This window comes from Zea mays, chromosome 5 (assembly GCF_902167145.1).
Source record: "Zea mays cultivar B73 chromosome 5, Zm-B73-REFERENCE-NAM-5.0, whole genome shotgun sequence".
Lineage (NCBI taxonomy): Eukaryota > Viridiplantae > Streptophyta > Magnoliopsida > Poales > Poaceae > Zea > Zea mays.
Genome location: NC_050100.1, coordinates 32,154,526 through 32,167,219, shown reverse-complemented (window position 1 = coordinate 32,167,219; position 12,694 = coordinate 32,154,526). Strand labels below are relative to the sequence as shown.

Genomic DNA, 12,694 nt, shown 5'->3' with positions numbered 1-12,694 from the left:
CGCAGAGGCCAGCTTCAAGCTTCAGGAACCCCATACTTCTAGCCATCTCCCGGCAGACAGATAATTCTTTGTTGTCTGGGAGGCAGTATAAGAAGTCATCTTCGTCTGTGCCATTGAATACTAAGGCCCCCTTTGGATACTTCAGTTCTCGGGCATAGTGATTAGCTTCAAAAATCTCTTCTTCAGATAATCTTTTTCCCGAAGCATGGCGCACAATATAATCAAGTACTGCGGAAGATGCTTCGGGGGCAACCGTGCCAGTTTCTTCAGCCAAAATTTGTTCTGCCGTTTCTGTTTCTTCGGCTTCCAAGGATTTCACCTTGGCGGGCTCGGAAGGCCCAGCTTCAGTTTCTGCCTGGTTCTTTGAAGCTTCGGCAACAAAGGCTTCAGTGTGCACCTCGGAAGTTTCAACAATTTTCTTCGGAGTCGTGCTTGAAGACTTATTTGTCTCCAAAACATCTAGCACATTAACCAACCTTTTTCTTTTGGGGGTCACTGCTGGACCCTTTTGGCTTTTTGCTGCCTCAATTTTTGTTGAGGGACTTAAAACTTCTGATGTCTTTGTTTCTTCAGCCCTCGGTTCTTCTATTTTTTCCATCGCTGGCACTTCGGCCAACCCTTCAATATTTGGCAGGGGGTTGGCTCTTTAGCTTCGGTGGCCGAAGAGGTCTCACCGACAAACTCAAGCACTGTGGTCGGTTCGATATAACGTGGCCGGTGTGTGAGAACCTTTACCCTTTTCCTCTTCGGCGCCGGCTCGCTAGGAGCGGCTGAAGCAGTTTCCTTCGCAGAAGATTTATTCTTTCTTTTTTGACCCCGCGTTGGATAACGGTAGTCGGGGTAGACAAATCCAATTGCATCAAATACTCGGTTGAGTCTCTTCTTCTTTCGGCCTCCGAAGGCCGCTGATAATGCAGTATCTTCGGCCTTTGAGTATACTCCAAGCAATTCATCACTTATGGCCTCAATACTTTTTAGCCAGTCATCATCTGGCTCGACGAATTTATCTCCATATTGGAATGTGTATTTTAGCCTAACCAACCCACCTTCATCAGTTTCTCTAACGGTCTCCTTCGGCATTCCCCACTGTTCTACAAGTGGCCATATTCTGAAGGCAACGTGTTCTTGAACCAAATCCCTTGTCCCAATAAAAGAGCAAACCACGCCGAAGGCTCTCTGGCATTTTTCGGCTGCTTCATTCATTTCCACCTCCGGAGGCCGAAGCGTTGCCAGATAGGGCGCATAATGATATCTTTAATATCTTCTCGTGTTTTCAAGTCATTCTTCACATAAAACCATTCCGTCATCCAGTCGTCGGGCCACCTCTTTCGAAAGGTTGGCACGGGGCAGCTTGACCCAGAACGGGCGCCGAAGCTGTAGCAGCCAAATTGTTGTGATACTGCTCTTTACCCCAGGGTTTTGTCTCATACAATAGCTCATGTATGTTGCAGAAACTTTTTGCATTAGGTTCCAAACCTTGGCTCCTCACGGCCCACATAAAGATGCCCATCCTTATGATTGCTTCGGGGGTAAGTTGGTGAAGGTAGATTTCAAATATCTTCAGTATTTCCATGACAAAACTGCTCAAGGGAAATCGCAGTCCAGCCTTTAAGAAACTTCGGAATATCACGACTTCATTTTCCTCGGGAGTCGGACAAGTCTTCTCTCCTTCGTCAGCCCTCACAACAGACAAGTCCCGAAAATATCTGCCCCTCATATTGACAAGATGACTTTCTTTAATACTGGATTTACCAAAAACCGCATGGCTTGGTCGCCAAGGTCGATATTCGGAGTCTTCACCACCACTATCCACATCATAACTGTCACTGTCACCAGTATCTTCAGATAAACCCTCCAAAATCTCCCTAGTAATCTTCTCTGTATTAGTCTTTGATATTGATTGAAGAAAGCCCAGATGCATCTCCTCAGAAAGGCTTAGCTTTGAATCACCAACAGCTTTCTTATCTTCAGACATCTTCGCAAACGTTGAGAAAGTGCTCTCGAAACCGAAGCTTAAAAATTTAAAAAGCCAAGCAAGTGTTGTTGCGCACAGGCTAAAAGTTGGGTGAGTAAGAGCAGATGGCAAGAGAGCGTGCCAAATAAACTCGTGGTGAGCTCTTATTTATACACCTAGTGCGTTGAAAACTGGAGGGTCCCGCTTGTCAAAGACTGTTGCTATTCTAGCAAAGGGAAGGTGTTTTTTCGGACCTTCGGCTTAAAGCCTTCGTCCATGTCGCAATATGAATTTATCATTCCAGCAAATTAATATTGCGAGGGGCTACTGTTGGGGGGCCTTCGGCTTCCGAAGGTCCTCAAAAACATGATTTGACAATGTTTTCCAAGTGAAATATGTGAACAGGTATCTTCGGAATCGGGTCACGGGTATACAAGAGTACGGTCAAGACGAAGCTTGAGTAGGACGGAAGGCGATCATGACGAAGGATAAGATGATCACGAAGCTATGCGCAGAAAAGCTTCAGCATGACAGCAGTAAAAGGGAATCGACTTAAAGATGAAAAGCCAAATTAGACCTCGAAGAATTACTATAGAGTTATTGATAAATGTAAAGGGCATTAATGTAATTCTACATGGGATGCGTCCCGTGCCTATAAATAGATGAACAGTACTCCCGTACTATTCACGCTGACTTGGCATTCGCTTTTCGCATCACGCATGTACCTTTGTTTTCGTCAATCTGAAGGTACATTTATAATTTGTTATTACAAATATGATAATGAAAATAAAAATAAGTTGATGATAATATCTGTATTATTGTTCGTATTTCATGTACGAATTCTTTTTTTTATCATCTATCGAGCTTATGAAGGGTTTTACCTTCATAACTTTCGTCCGGAATTCATTATATCCGAAGGGACATAATGTTTTGAAGGACGAAGGACTTTAACATTTAACACTTTTTATGTTGTCTTGTTCTTAACTCTTAGCATTTGAGAACAAGTCCCCAACATTTACCTTCGGCACAAACATCATTTTGCATCATACCATCACATCATATCGCATAACATCGCATCATACATCATTTTGCATCAGCAAAAAGCCATGGAGAAACAAAGAAAAGTTGCTTCTTTGAAAATATTTGTTGGACCATGAAAGAACATGTTGTAGCATAAGATATGCCTCCAGCAAATATATTTTTACACAGGAGGAGAACCTTCGTCAGCAGTATTACTGCGCAACAACTATGACATAATACTCAGCATTGAATCAACAGAAGGGGAATCTTTTTTCGTGAAACATGAAAAGAAGGGAAGGTGTTTTTTCGCCAATAGCTCAAAAACAGTATGTACGAAGTTTTCATGCATCACAAAGAAATACATTACATTAACATACATATAAAAACTTGATGTTTGGTTTTTACAGAAGACGAAATCTATATACAAGCATTAAACTCTCAAATATGCAAAGTTTTAGTCTTCTCTCAACACTTTCTCAATGGCTTCATTTTGCAGTCTGTCGACAGCTTCGTCAACAGCTTCATTAGCAATTTTTATCATGTTTAGCGCTTCCTTCATGGCCGGGTCAACTTCGGGGTTATATGGCTCCGGTGGAGGTGAAAGTTCAGCTACATCATAAAAAATATTTGTTAATTCCAAAGCTGAAAACGAATTCCGAAGCTAAACTTCAGTAAAAGTACCTATAAGCCTTGCATGCTCGGTAGCTTCTTCACCTCGTTTAGCTTCTTCTTGAGCGTCGTGAGCTTCTTTTTCATTTTTTTCTAATCGCTTCTTCAGCTATCTCACGGCTGCCCTTCATCCACACCTCGGAGTAAAATCTCCCGCCAAGCTTCGACCGAAGGGTTTTTGATGTCATCCGCTGAGAAAACAAATCCTGGCTGAACTACAGCCTTGGCATGTTCACAGCCAGCTTTCTCTAAGATCGATGTGGCCCCCATGCAGCAGCGAAGGCGCAGAAGTCTCCTCGGTCACTTAAAATTTCGTCAAAAGCTTCGACTTCTCCGCTAATCCACTAGACAACTCCATCAGGGTCGCCATAGATGAATTTTTGCTCAGAAGAGTATGCATCAACCCTAGCAAATTAAAGTTGTCCTTCAATTTCTTGGCGCATTCCAAGGATATTTCATAACATTCCTCTTTTGAAGCACAAAGCTCATCTGAGTTCTTTTGTGCTCTAGACCTTTCGATCTCGCAAATCTCATGCTTCAACTTCAAAATTTTTGGCTGCTTCAGCAACCTTCTTTTTCAGCTCCTCCACTTCGGCTTTATGAGCTTCAGCTTGTGCAACAAGACTAGCCTCGCTAGATTTAAGCTTCTCCACTAAGGAAAGTAATATCCTATCCTTATCAAGAGCTTCGTTTCACAATGATATAACTTCTGAATGAAAGTTCCCAAGAGTTATTTTACAGCTGTCATCCTCTGCATCTTTTTGGGCCTTTAAAGCCTTGCTCAAAATCAAGCCTTGAAAAACGAAGAATAAGCATGAAACAAGGGTAAGAAAAACCATAGACATGGTTCATTATAGAACGACAAACCAAAATATATCAGGCTATTATAAGCAAGGCTGTCTGCAAGTTGGTCTTTCGACATTGCAGATAGGCCGAGTTCAAGCTTTGGATATCCCATATTGTCCATCATTTCTCGGCAGACATGGATTTCCTTATTGTCCGATAGACAGTAAAGGAAATCATCTTCGTCATTTCCGCCGTACACCAAGGACCCTCAGGGATACTTCAGATCCTTGGCATAATGTTGCACTTCGGCAACCTGCTCTTCTGATAACTGCTTTCCCAAAGCATGTCGAATAATGAATTCCAACTCTCTAACAAGAGCTTCAGGAGCAGGAGATTTGTATTTCTCAGGAACACTCTCTTTTTCCAGGGTCGCCGCTGTAGTTTCCGAAGGTCCAGCTTCGGCAGGAACTTCTGCAGGTCTAGTTTTAGTAGTAGTCTAAGCCATGTTGGCGGCGTCATTTCCCCCCCCGGAACTTTAGCCTCCGTTCTAAGTGCTTCGGCAGAAGCAGGAGTTGATGTTTTCACAGACTCCATAACAGCATCAAGCACACTAGCCATTCTCCTTTTCCTTGGAGTTGCTACGGGGATGTTTGATGGCTTTGTCAGTTCCGTTGCGCATGGTGGACTCAGTGTCTGTAACGGTTCTGTCGTCTTCTCTAGTTTCGGCTCTTCAGTCGAATTTGTCTTAGCTTCGACTGGCATAGAGCGACCTCGTTCTGTGACCAAAGCAACCCTTTCACTTAGTTTCGGAACGTCGGTCGTCTCAATACACCTGGGTCGGTGTGTCAAAACTTTAACCTTTTTTGACCTCGACACACTAGAAGTTGACGAGGTAGTAACTTTCCTCTTCTTCCCTTGCTTTCACGAGGGATAGCAATAATCAGGGTACACAAACCTGATAACATCAAACACCCTATTCAATCTCTTTTTGCCCCGAGCTCCGAAGGCAGTTGTGATGGCTTCATCTTCGGCCTTTGAATATGCTCCAAGTAGCTCATCACTATTCGCCTCTACGGCATCTAGCCAGTCATCATTCGGTTCATCAAACTGACTCCTGTATCGAAATGTATACTTCAGATACACCAAACCATTTTGGCTCGAGCCAGCGGCAGCCTCCTTCGGCATTTCCCATTCGCTTACAAGTGGCCACACTCTCTAAGCAATATGCTCCTAGACCAAGTCTATTATGCCAATATAAGTGCACACCGTATTGAAAGCCCACTGGCATGTTTGCACATCATTTCCATGTGCAGTGGGCGGCCTCCTAATGCCGAAGAGAGACCATATAGGGCGCTAAATAATCCATTTATATCCTCCCTCTGACTCAGGTCAACCTTCACATAAAACCATTCTTGCATCCAAGATCCTGGCCATTTTTTTCGAAATGTTGGCACAAGATAGCTCGCTTCGGCGTGGTGCACGAAGCTGTAGCAGCCAAAGTTGTTGTGGTACTGCTCTTTCCCAGTCGCCTTCGTCTGATATAATAACTCGTGCATATTGCAGAAACACCTGGTGTCTGGCTCTAACCCTTGGCTCCTCATGGCCCATACGAAAACCCTCATTTTGACAATAGCTTCAGGAGTAAGTTGATGAAGATAAATTTCGAAAGTTTTTAGAACTTCAACCAACATTTTGTCCAAAGGAAACCAAAGACCGGCTTTCAGGAAGCTTCTAAAAAATGACCACTTCGTCAGCTTCGGGAAGAGGAACATTATTCTCTCTTCCGACCCTCATGATTGAAATATCACGAAAGCATCTCCCTCTCATTGCTTCGATCTGTCCTTGTTTAATAGTCGACTTTCCGAAAACAACATGGCTCGGTCTCCATGGCCGATCTTCGGCATCTTCATTCCCACTTTCTACATCGAAACTCTCACTATCACTGGAATTTTCAGATATTCCAGCCAACATCTCATTGGTGATCTTCTCCATGTTGGTTTTTTCCATGGCTTCATAAAATCCGGCCAGCGCCGGGTCAACGATCTTCTTCTCATCAGCCATTTGGATAATGGTTACTAGAATGCCGAAGCTCAAAACCCAATCAAACTCGACGAAGCAAGGAAGGTTAAAATGGCAAACACAATGCAAGCAACTCAAATAGCACGAAAAATACTCACAACACATGCTTCTATTTATAAGCCCTACAGATTGATGGGTCTCGCAGGTCAGTGTAATTCGCTATTCTAGCGAAGGGAAGGTGTTTTTTCGGACCTTCGGCTAAAGGTCTTCGTTCACGTTGCAGTCTAAATTTGTTACAAAGAAACAAATTAATACTGCGAGGGGCTACTGTTGGGGGCCTTCTTCCTCCGAAGGTCCTAAAAAACGTGACTGACCATATTTTTCAGTATGACATAGATTATTACAGGGGGCTTCGGCTTCGGGATGAAGGGTTTCTCTTATAACAAGGTGAAGATGTAGCCCGAAGGTGATAAAAATGGACGACGAACCTGTAGCCGAAGAGCGTCGGTTTTGATGTGATGACCCTTCTTGGTCGGTCACCCATCTCAAGATTGCTCTAGCCCAAGCACGCTTAACTCAGAGGTTCTTTTGAGATAGACTTTCAAAAAAGAAGATGCACCTAATTGGCCTGAGTATTCTATCAATTCTATTAAGCCTTGGGTCAGGATATCAAACAATTATCCTGGGCTTGGATATCACAATCCTCCCCCTTAGAAGACCAAAGTCCTCGTCGGTAACCCCCTCCTCACTTGGCCATGTATATGTGACCACTCTAAGCCCACATCCGCCATGTGTTCGAACCCTAGCCCACACGCGCCCATGGAGCCGCGAGGGTCGGCTTTGATACCATTTGTAACACCTCGTTCACTCCTGGACCGGTGATACTTACTCCTGTCAGCCCTCTAAGATCGTAGACCATCCCCATAAACAACACAAGTCTCTTGTGTACACTTTATCCTCACTCATGCGCACCCAAGAAGACTTTCCAATCGGTCATCCATTGCAAGATTGCTCTGGGCCAAGCACGTTTAACTCATAGGTTCTTTTGAGACAGGCTTCCGAAAAAAGATGCACCTTGTAGGTATGAGTATTATACCAATCCTATTAAGCTTTGAGCCAGGATATCACACAATTCTCCTGGATTGGATATCACAGCATAAAGCGAAACAAGTTTGTACTGGTTAAAATAACATATTACTTCAACTTACTGAGAGAAAAGCCTACTGTTGGGCCCAAGCACGAGAACGAGACACCTCGATGTCTCATCTCCCTAGAGTCAATCGACGAATCAAATATACCCAACCTACACTAATGAATCATAGCATCAGTACAATCCTAAGCATATGAGCATAACGTAAAAATCAAAATGAATACTCTCACCATCCATGGACTTGTCCTGCTACGCTAGCATATTTTGCCTCTATGTTAATTGGTTGGCTCTGCACTGCCTATAGCGCGCGAGGCGACAGCGCGCGACAAGAGAGAGAAAGAGTACGAGCGAGAAAGAGAGTTGGAGAAGTGAAACAATGGCCCTTAAAATCTGACGGTCTGTCTCATAGCCGTTGGATATAAGCCTGGATCCGACGGCTCGAGGAAGTCGTCATACGTTATAATTACATATAGACCTTCATCAAAAACAAAATAGCCGTCGGACGTTTATATGTTCCTGTTGTGCTAATAGCAATCGCCTTGATGTGCAACGGTGTGCGCTCCAACCAGCTAGCAGACGCAAAACAGCTAGCTCCCGTATCCCGTCCAGGAAAAAAAAACAAGACAACACTTAGAACAAAAACACCAAATCGATGATTAGTTCCCACTAGTTTAGTAGATGAACCAAAACATACATATCTCACGATTAGCCCACGACCAAATAACAGTATAAAAAGCAAAAGACTCTACGACAAAAGAGTATCGAAGAAACGAATCAAATGGTAATGGTTTTTCTTCTTCCTCCTAGATACTGCCGGTTCGCATGCATTGTCAGCGAACCTCCGCTCACGATGACCGCCCAGTGAAGGACTTTGCCGGCCTGAACGACCGGGGCCCGCGTCGCGTCCCCCGCGAGCCGGAGGCGGGGGCTGGGCTGCGCAACGGCGCGATCGTCGGGGACCGGGTCAGCGCCTCCGCTACCTCTGGCTGGAGCGCCTGCGACCGGTTGAGCATGTTGACCATGGACGGCGTCTGGTAGGTGTGGACGAGGCCCGTGAGCTCCGTGGAGTCACCGCGCGCCGTGGCACGCTGCCACGAGTGGGAGCTGAGCCCGGACAGGATGTAGGCGCGGCCAAACCCCTGGTACAGCCGCGGGTTCAGCACGCGCTCCTGCATCTCCCGCAGCTCGGCCACCAGCGCCTGCGTCTGCTGGTCCGAGGACAGCGACGCGCACGACTCCAGCAGCCGGCGGCGGGCCTCGAGGATCGAAGCCGCGCGGGCGTAGTCGTGCTCCTCTGCGGCGGCCTGCGCCGCGGCCATGTCCTCGGTGGCGTGGACGCGGTGCCACTCGCGCTCCACCTGCAGGGACATCGCCGCGCTCACCGGGCTCGCCGCGCGGAGCAGCGTCACCGGGTCGCCCCCCACCCGCACCATCTCCGTGGTGACCGCGTCGCGGTAGGTGCAGCTCGGCCGGACGAGCGCGATGGTCCCGCGTGACGGCGGGACGCGCACGGTGACGAGGAAGTCCCTCTCCTCGTCGGCGTAGAGGCGGCCGACGTCGACGAACCCGCCGCGGCCGTCACCGTCCGCTCCGCTGGCGTAGCTGCCAGACTTGATGGACGTGAGGAGCACGCCCTGGTCGGCGCACTCGACGCTGAGCGTCGTCTCCTGCGCCACGACGCTGAGGAGCCCGCCGATGCACTGCGCGAAGGCGTCCTGGATCGACCCCACCACGTCGATGAAGGAGAAGGTGCCGCCGGACATCTGGGCCACGGCGTGCAACGCCCTGGAGTCGTGGTCGATGCCGAAGCCAAAGGCATGGATCGGCACGTGGTGCTCGCTCCCGGGAAGGAGGGCGGAGCGCGGGACGAGCCGGCCGTAGTCCGGCGCCGAGCCGCGCCGCGGCGGGAGGACGTGGGAGTCGACGCCGTCAGAGAGGAGCATGATGCTACAGACCGGGTTCCTGGCATGCCTGTCCTGCACCACCCTGGTAGCCTTCCGCAGCCCGTCGGCGATGTTGGTGCCGCCGTCGGCGACGAGGCAGTTGACAGCCTGCAGCGACTGCTGCTGTCCGGAGGCGGTCATCCTCCGGAGCGGGAACAGCCTCCAAGCCGCCGAGGAGAAGGCGACGACGGAGAGCCGGTCGCTGGGGTCAAGGTTCTCGATCACGAACCTCATGGCGCGCTTGACGAGTGCAAGCTTGGGGCCCGACATGCTCCCGCTCACGTCGAGCACAGTCACCAGATCCAGTGGCGCTCGGGTGCTCACCCACGACGGAGCCTTGAGATGGATGACGATGGCGAATTCCTCGTGTGCCACGGACTCCTGGACGGCTGGGAATTCAGTGTACGTCGTGATCTCAAGCAGAGGAGGAGGAGGAGGAGGAGCCTCATCACCAACTGCTGTTTCAGTAGGCTGTATCTGCTCATCGTCGTTCATAACTGCTGTATCCTGATAGCCAAAGACCGGGAGCTCATCCAGCGGACTCACTGACTGCATGCTCATCTGGGGCCAAACCACATGAGCAGCAGCAGATGTAGCCACATGCCCCTGGAAAGGCAGCTCCTTCCACACAGCACGGCAGATTGGGCAGATCTTGTTGCCGTGCTGCACGTTTGAGGAGATGCAGTTGAAATGGAACTTGTGGGAGCATTCAGCAGTGAATAGCGCTTGGCCGCGGCCGGACCTCATGCCGCTGAGGCAAATTGCACATGTCTTCAGAAATCAAGAGAAGAGGCCAACTTATTAGAAATGCTCAGAATCAGCAACAAATTAAGCACACAAATGAAGTCTAGTAGTGACCGGCGGAAGAAACATCAATGCGCAGCACACGTAATACTTACCATCTTCATATTAGCATGTATCACATACAATTTACCAGGTAAGAACTCAAAACAAACTCATAGAGCTCTGGAAGTAGGCCATGCAATCAATGAAGTCAACTTATAAAAGCATCTAGTTTCTTCTGTTTTATTTCTATACATCAAAAATAAACAAAAAATGCTTCAACATAGGTTCCCTGGCATTGTCCAAAGGCAACACAGATCCAAATTAGATGCATCCATAAAAAAAAATCAGGACAGGTGCAGACACACATCAGCCAGAGCCCAGAGCTATCTATCAGCGCGGCCATCCCTAGCAAGTCGTAACCATGCATGTTTCAGAAGATATTAGTCACTGTCCCTCTAAGTTTTCAAGGAGCATGCTGTCAACGGAAAATATTATTGCAACTGAATGTTGTTTATCACAGCAAGTCATTTGAGCCTTATCTATACGAGTACATGTACATGGCAACACCACCACCCAAACAGTTCAAAGATAAACATGGCTTGGAAATGATAAAAGTATGCTTCGTAAGACACGCAAAAAAAATGAGTGATCAGTACTCGGTAAATTGCTAAACTAGGAGACGATTTTTCTTTTTCTTTTTTCAAATCACAGCTGCATCCTAGCTACAAATAGAATGACACAGAACTATTGTGTAATGAAGTAGAATGCATAGAAACATTCATAGATAAAAGAAAACTGGAAATCAAACATGAACAATATACATACAAATTCAATATCAGTTCGATCGATGACCAAGAAAGTCCAAAATACGAATACAGGAGCTTGCGAAACCTGACATTGATGGAACGCAAGCAGCCGCTAGTTTTCCCAAAGCGACAAAAAAAATAATAACTAAAAAGCCAACATTTTCGTTCAAGGATGAGCGACAATAATAAACCAAACAGTTCCGAACTTGGGTTTCTTTCTAGCGAATTTCAAACCGTTGGCACGAGTTTGGTCCTATACTGAAACAAGAGCAGCAAAAGTTTTATACGTGTATGGGGTCCCATTTCTATACGCAGGACACCGAAATGGAAACTGAAAAAAAAAGAGCAATATCTGTATTTTTTTCGTGTAAGCTTGGGAAAACAATCACGTCACAGAAAGTTTCCCAGGGAACTATGGTCCCCATGCATGCCAAGCAGCACATATCGACGGTAAGGCAGGCAAGAACAAGGCAATCTATCGAATGCAAAATCATGAAACTAGTGGCGCATCTGATAGATGCACCGTGAGCAGCTGACGAGGACACTGCTGCAAGGGGCGAAAGAGATCTCACCTCTGAACTCCGGCTCCCAGACCACGACGACGCCAGGTCCTCGGACTCCGCGGCCAGCGACATCTCCCTCTCATCCTCGGCCGGCTCCTCTTGGTGCTGCTGCTGCTCCTGCTCCTCCTCCTCCTCTGCCTCTATGTCGTCCATCCCACGTGGCGCATCCTCGACGACCACGCGCCTCGCCGCAAAGCGCATGCAGAACCTGGTGGCGAGCGCGCGCCTGGCGCGCTCCCACGCCGGCGCCATTACCCCCAAGAGCGTGCCGCACGAAGGCGTCTCCTTTGTCTGCCGGTCTAGAGGGTCGAGCTAGATCCGTCCCGTTCTTCGCAGAGCGGAGTCTCCTTGCGGTTGGAACGGGTTTGGGTTTTGCGACGAACTGGTGTGGTGTGAGGAGAGCGAAAGCAGGGGAGAGATATAAGGGAGGAGGGAAACGCAACGAGGGGGACGAGGAATCTGTGGGGCGCTGTTTTGACTTGTTCTTCCCACTTTGCCCCTCTCAAAAGTAGGAATGTTTTTTTGGTGGCGATTTCCTTTTTTTTCTTAATATTGCTATTGCTATTCAGGTGCTTGTGGGGTTGGACACATCTGTGCTCTGTTCTAGGAATCTCTGTCATCAGAAAAAGATGAAGAAGGCATTTTGTTGGTAATTTTTTGTGTGTTGGAGTTCGGTGGGAGATGTCACTGGAAATGTATGTGATTTAGTTTTCAATTATTTTTTATATGTTCTTTCAGTAGATTTATGAAAGTTGAGTGACTTTATGTTCAAATGGAAACTTATAGAAATATTTGGTTGAAAATAAAATAGGAACTAGATTTAGAATAAGGGGGGCAATTTGTTATTTGTCATTACAAACATTATCTCTTTGGTTATTAGTACCACTAAGTCTATCTATGAATTGTAGGCTCATCTGAGTATACGAAACGTGAGACTGATGACAATTTTGCGAAGCCCATTCTTTATAATGGAAAATATCATAATCTCTCAAATAAGG

The 12,694-nt window shown here is 47.0% G+C and overlaps 1 protein-coding gene across 1 annotated transcript; it reads right to left on the bottom strand.

Moving 5' to 3' along the window:
• Positions 1-8,228: 8,228 nt before the first annotated feature.
• LOC103626190 (E3 ubiquitin-protein ligase WAV3) lies at positions 8,229-12,110 on the bottom strand. The gene is made up of 2 exons (XM_008646584.3): positions 11,706-12,110; positions 8,229-10,312 (listed from the first exon to the last, which is right to left on the bottom strand). The coding sequence occupies exons 1-2, from the start codon at positions 11,946-11,948 to the stop codon at positions 8,444-8,446; spliced, it is 2,112 nt and encodes a 703-aa protein (XP_008644806.1). The 5' UTR covers positions 11,949-12,110; the 3' UTR covers positions 8,229-8,443.
• Between the last annotated feature and the right edge of the window lie 584 nt (positions 12,111-12,694).